Source organism: Octodon degus, unplaced genomic scaffold (genome assembly GCF_000260255.1).
Source record: "Octodon degus isolate 3935 unplaced genomic scaffold, OctDeg1.0 scaffold00070, whole genome shotgun sequence".
Lineage (NCBI taxonomy): Eukaryota > Metazoa > Chordata > Mammalia > Rodentia > Octodontidae > Octodon > Octodon degus.
The window spans coordinates 8,440,994-8,447,312 of NW_004524646.1; the positions used below are offsets into that span (position 1 = coordinate 8,440,994).

The 6,319-nt window shown below is 42.0% G+C and overlaps 1 protein-coding gene across 4 annotated transcripts in view; it reads right to left on the bottom strand.

Annotated features, from left to right (window-relative positions):
- Positions 1 to 6,319, bottom strand: part of Atg2b (autophagy related 2B) — a 98,478-nt gene that overhangs the window by 17,384 nt on the left and 74,775 nt on the right. For 3 of the 4 annotated variants that reach the window (XM_023719612.1, XM_023719611.1, XM_004635179.2), the window contains 5 exons: positions 5,211 to 5,413; positions 3,971 to 4,197; positions 2,682 to 2,790; positions 1,611 to 1,805; positions 471 to 572 (listed from right to left, as the gene is read on the bottom strand). In XM_023719612.1, coding sequence (XP_023575380.1) covers positions 471 to 572; positions 1,611 to 1,805; positions 2,682 to 2,790; positions 3,971 to 4,197; positions 5,211 to 5,413 — 836 coding nt within the window. Of the gene's footprint in view, positions 1 to 6; positions 285 to 470; positions 573 to 1,610; positions 1,806 to 2,681; positions 2,791 to 3,970; positions 4,198 to 5,210; positions 5,414 to 6,319 lie in introns of those variants that run through there. The other variant, XM_023719613.1, reaches the window with a different exon arrangement.

The following is a 6,319-nucleotide window of genomic DNA, read 5'->3' on the forward strand; positions in this document are numbered from 1 at the left end:
GAAGCCCAGAGGAATTTGATGGGATCCTTGCTTGAATATACCTTTCCATAAATCTACTGTCTATAAACTCTTTAGGTAATAATTTACTAATTTCTATTTTTCCCAGGGCAGAGATGTTTTCTTCCAGATTCTGTGATTACAATACACTCCCTTGTACCACTTCATCCTTAGGGAACTGTACAAAAGCCGCTGAAAATGTGCATGTGCTTGGATGAGGAGGAGCAGGCCATAAGGACTAGACAGGGCTGTAGGCGTTTAGTCCTGCATCACACAGACCACGGACTCTAGAAGTCACATAGATGATATTTATTTACCACATGTTCGGATTCCAGAACTCTAATGCACTTGTCCTATGGCTTATCAGAAGTCAGCTCTATGTAGCTTTCACCAAAGTTCAGTGGTGATGAACAGCACAATTCCTTTACTGTAGCTGGCTGGTACAGATCTCACCACAAGTACATGCTACAAACCTGGTCAATATTGAGGCGAAGTGGCATTAATGACACTCTCAAGCAACATTCCTGTGGTGACCTGCCAGACTCCGGACGTACATGTAATGCTTTAATTGTCAGCTACAAGACAAGAGAGAGAAAACTGTTTTACCCCAATGCTATGACCTTGCTCTCATTAAAAACGAGAAAAGAAAAAACAAATTTCTCCATGAATTCAAAAAGTGCAACTGTCTACTCATTTGAAAGCGTAAATCTAATTTTTTTGGTTCATATACTTTTTAAGACTCTGGGCATTGCGGATAGCTCAGTTGTTTGGGGCTTTGCCAGTTAGCCCAGTTGTTTAAAGCACTGCTTGGGCATTCAGTCAGGCACATAATAGGGTGGTTTGATTCCCAGCTCCAGAAGCTGCACCAGACCTGCCCTTAAGGCACCCACCCGGAAGTCTCACACACACACACACACACACACACACACACACACACACACAAAACCACCCTCCTCAAATTTGGGGCTTTGTCACATAGCTCAATTGTTTCAAGCGCTGTTGGGTAAAAGCAGGCAGGCTCATAGGTCTGTGCTTTGATTCCCAGCTCCAGAAGCTGTACCACACCTGCCCTTAAGGGAGCCTGAAGCAGCCACAAAAACAAACAACAACAACAACAACAAAAAAAAGCCCTCCTTCTCAAGACTGATAACAGACTTGGACTCTCCTTAAAGGAAAAACTATGAATGGATACCATATTTGTGTGCTCAAAGCAGTTTCCAGAGCTAAAGCTAGTCTACAGCCCATCCTCAAAATCACCTCTAAGAATCTGCAGGCCTGAGCTCAGCATTTCTACCTTAGATTTCAAAAATGTTAGAAATCTAGGACACTTCCAGAAATCCTAATTTTTTATGTAGACTGATTGCTATGGGTTTCTGGCTTTCCTCAGGAATCAATTTATTGACTGATAGCTATAGTTAATGGGCCCTAGAAGTGACAAGCAAAAACTATTTTAAACATAAAATTTTACGTAGCATATTTAAAAGGAATTTTCATATTAAAACATTTTTCTCTCTCTAGTAGTTTTCCCCACTCTAATTTTCCTGCTGTTAGATACAGCAACAACAACAAAATCTCAAACTAGCATAACAACAAAACGAGGCTTTAACTCTCACCATGTTGGAGCGAGCTTTCCGAGGCATTTCTCTGCTGCAATACAGGTACAAAAACTTGTTCATCTGGGATGTTGCCAGGCGGTCCCGAATCTCGAGATCCTGAACCATGAACACCTGCCGAGAGACTGGATGCTCAGCAAGGCTGGAGTCACAGTCCGGCTTGCACGGGGGGTAGACTTCATGTTGGAACTTCACCTGCGGAGACAAGAAGGAAGAGGGAACACTTTAGTTAAATGAGATTTTCTCCTTAAAACACAATATTTCACTCATCACTTTCTTTGAATTCTACTTCAGTTTGTCATTCCACTTTTGAAGAACTAAATGAGACTTATTTGTTGATTTATTTGCACCCTTCCATACCTGAATAAGCTTCACTAACAATTCTTATCTGACCTTAGTAAAATCCCTTATCATTTTCAAGCAAAATCCCCATTTGGGAGACATAAAATTATCATCCTGCATGCTTATGAAATTACACAAAAATCAACCAATGGAGCCAGAGTTTAGTTCCAAAAGAGGGCAAAGATAGTTAAATTTGAAATTGTCATCACAAGACTTCCACACTACCTGTCCTATACGACACGTGGGATACCCCAGCAAGCTGACAAGACGCAACGCGGATTCCATGCTTGGTGGCCTGGCTCTGCAGCCCAGACACAGTCACAAAGGACCCATCCCACACACTTCCCACAGGCAGGCTTCCTAGTTAGATACTTTGGGGCAGGCGACACCAAGCAGCCTAGGACAAGTAGTCCCAGCACCCCTGAGACTCACTGAAAATGCAAATTCTCCAACTCTACCTCAGACTTGCTGTAGCAGAAATCCCGGGGTGGGGCCCAGAAGACTTGTCTTAAAGAGCCCATAAGGGGACTCAGGCACTCAGAACCTCTAGGGGCGGCTTACAAGCACTGCAGACTTCCCAGAACATCTAAGGAAGAAAGAGGTCTTCTATACAAGATTGCTGCGCTTTCTAATGAAAACTTAGGACACAAGGGTCCCGTGGGGCAGCAGGGGAACCCAGAAGCCTTCGCTAATGCTCCTAAGTGGGCTTTCACCTTTAAAGTGTCTTACCTTGCTTAACTGTATTTCCATTAAAAAGTCGTGGTTCCTTCCTTTGCCCCCACATACTGTATTACGCCCGTGTCTTGTGGGTGTGTGAGAAGGTGAACTATGGGGACTACTAAATACGAAAACAAAAAGAGAGAAAATACTGTGCAAGAACATTCAAAAAAATTTAATGAATGACATCAAAAAATTCAGATTAAAGAGAAAATAAGATTACAACTAGTTACATCTTTTCTACTCTGGAGATACTGAAAATGTATCTTATTACTGCCATTAGTCATCTGTTTGATAAACATTAAGAGTTATAAAAACCCTAATTACGACGGAGGGTCCATATTGCAGCATCTCCTGGAAACAGGACCTCCTTATAACTTTCCTGTTTCCTCAAAGACTTAGAAAGGTCCTAACACAAGCCATACAACTATCAGTTAAAACAGTAAAGTGCAGTGACCTGAGAAGTAACGCTAGTAACAAGTGTTTTAAAGTAATTTTAAACTAAAGACATTGCCAACCAAGTGCACCAACATTACTGCCCCATGTGGCCTTCTGTGCTTTTCCCCACCCCAAAGGGAATGTCACCCCGCTGAAGCCATCTGCCTCGTGCTCTTCTGAGACACTGTGCGTGCGGACCACGGGCACTCTCTCCGCATGGTACCTGCTGGAGGCTGGAGCTCAGCGCGAGGGTGGGCCCTGTTTGACACCTATTGCATGGGGCTCAGTCACGCCTGTGACTGTCTCGGTCTCTCTCTTGGGAACTGAGGTAAGAGGTGGGCCCTTTTTTAGGAACAGGCACATGGAAGATACCTAAAACATTTTGCTAAATGAAAGTCATATAAGACATATTTCAGTAAAATAAATAAAATAAGCAATACAAATAAGTTCACAAATGGGAAACATTTGTGTGGCATTAAAATTACATAGATTTAAATACTAATTTACCAATTATTATTATTTTTTAACATATCTGGCACAGCATCTCACTACGCAGCATGGACTTGTAGTGATCCTCCTGTTTTCAACCTCCCCAGTGCTGGAATTACAGGCGTGCACCACCACATCTGGACTCAGCTGCTGGCTCAGCGTGCCCAGGGGAGGGGCTAGGGCACATGTGGAGCCAGGGATTGAACCCCAGTCCCTGCACTTGTCTAAGCAGGTACTTAGTCTACTGCTATCTTGCCAGCCCTTTGGCTATCTTGCCAGCCTCCTAATTTATCAATTCTTAAGATAAACTTTGTGTAATTTTCTATGGGAAAAATATACTGTCTTGACAAATAAACACGCAGAAATTAACTTACATAAAGCTTTTTGCAGGAGAAGTAGGAGGAACTGTTCCGAAATCCTTGCCTCCATACAGATGCCACACAATAGAGACCTCCTTAACCACATAGCGAAGCAGGGGAGTGGGAAAGTGCAGTGGGGCTCGGCTAGTGTCTGTCTTCTTCACGGGCAGGCTGAAGTAATTATCTCTGATCACAATCGCATCATCAACCATGATTCTTATAACAGGCTCCTCTTCCTTCTCCTGAAACCAGCCCACAGGTAACATACACTCTCATCTCTTTAGAAACAACTCTTTATGTCTTATCTCTCACGAGTCTGTATTCTTTAAAAGAATTTCAGTATGTAAAATGAGGTGGTAATTCCCAACAGTAATTATCACACAAAATATTCTGCTTCCAAGAAAATGAACTCTCTGTTGTATATAAATTACCCCATGAGCATTTTTTATAGTGTACGATTCAGCTCCTACTATGTGTTTGATAACAGAACAGCACAGACTGTGTATGTGTGTGTTTTGCTGATTAAAATCAGTACTGCATTCTTAACCAAAACGTGACAAACTTGAACACACTGACCAAATGACCATGTTTCTAATAGCAGGTTTATTCTGAGCTTGAGTGCTTTTTAAAAAAATTTAACCAGAAGGTTCTCAGAACTTAGTAACAAATACTGCCACCTCCCAAGCTACCAGTAGCAGTTCAGAGAACATGTGTTCATCTCTCTCCCAGCCTGCACACTTCCTGTCCTCTCAGCTCCCAGACTGCGACTCGGTGCAGTGTATCTTCCTGCCACTTACCATCACAACCCTCAGAGTCACCTTACACATGACATGTGCAGGTCCAAAGCCCAGGGAGGGGCCAGGGATTTTACTGTGACACAGTGCCTGCCTGGCAGGGGTGAGGTCCTGCGTGCAACTGCTGGTAGCAATAAATAAATAAATAAATAAAACCTGTGGCGTAGAAAATCTTGCAAATACAGAGACTTTCTACATCTCTGAAGATGTGCCAAAGAAAGAGTAAAGACTAACACAGGGCTGGGGAGATAGTTCAGTGGCACAAGTGTCTGCCTGGCAAGCACTAGGTCCTGAATTCAATCCCTGATACAAAAAAAAACAACACTTACAAGCACCAACAGTGAATTACAAAATTAAGTAATTTTAAACTGTATAAATTAACAAAAATATTAAGATTTTTCTGTGGGCATCCTTTAACTTGTAACATAATTTTAAGGCCTTAAATGTCAACAACTGATCACCTGGACAGCTGCTTTGGGTGCAAAAAGGATGCAAAAGTCATCATTTTCAGTAGGCACAGCTGAGAGAGTATCACTAAGCAGGTGATGAGTGAACGAGGCATAGGCAGGGCCAGGCTCCTGGGAGGAGTTTCCACTCTCATCTGGGAACAGGAAGAGGTCTGAGCAACATGGCTCCTGAATTTGAGATTTTTCATCCAAAATACCTGGAGTTAAAAAAAAAAAAATGCAACATTTTGGCACAATTGGAAGCACCCACAATAACATTAAGCATCTTAACCAGGCATCAGTGACACATTATGCTAAGTGGTTTCACTGGCAAAATCTCACCTATGTCCTATGGAACTGGTTTAGGGAGAGCTAAAATAACTTGCCTAAAACACCTTACCCATAGGCAGAAATATATCAGACCATTCATAAAAGACTAAAAATAACTCTGACATTCTCTCAAAAAATAGTAAATGGCAGTATCATAAAGTAGGACTGTTCCCTCTGTTATTTAGAATTGGGAAGCTCAGGAATTCAGTAATGGCAGATTAGGGTGAGCTGGAGTTTTGGTTTGACCAGAATTTCTAACTCTTGACAATTCTATCAAGCTCTAGAGAAACTTCTTAGGAAATACTGAAAAAGGAGAGGAAACTGGTTACATGTAGCAAATCCTCTCCTGAACTGTGGCCAAGCATGTTTTAGGCAGGGGAGGAGGGCAGAGGTTCAGGCAACGGAAAGACAGCTGCTACTTCCACACCAGACAGCCACACTGCACACCTGTTCTCAAGCTCTTTCAATATAAAGTTCACAAAAGATAACACATGCATGGAAATCTGCATATGAGCACGTTTTATGCATTCATATGGCACATGACGGTCCCTGACTTGCTCTCCACATGTTATAACCTAATGCTATGATGTGCAATGTCACATTTTGGCCTCAAGATTTCAAACTCTTACGGGGCAGCACTTCTGCAATACACATGCATGACATCTGGTGCTATTTATTACAAATTAGTACACGGGAAGCTAGAAGTCCATTTACTTTTTCAGTTCTAATTATCCTAAATTAAAATGAAAGCCACTCCAATGCCAACTTTTATTTTTTTTTTTAAATTTTTTTTT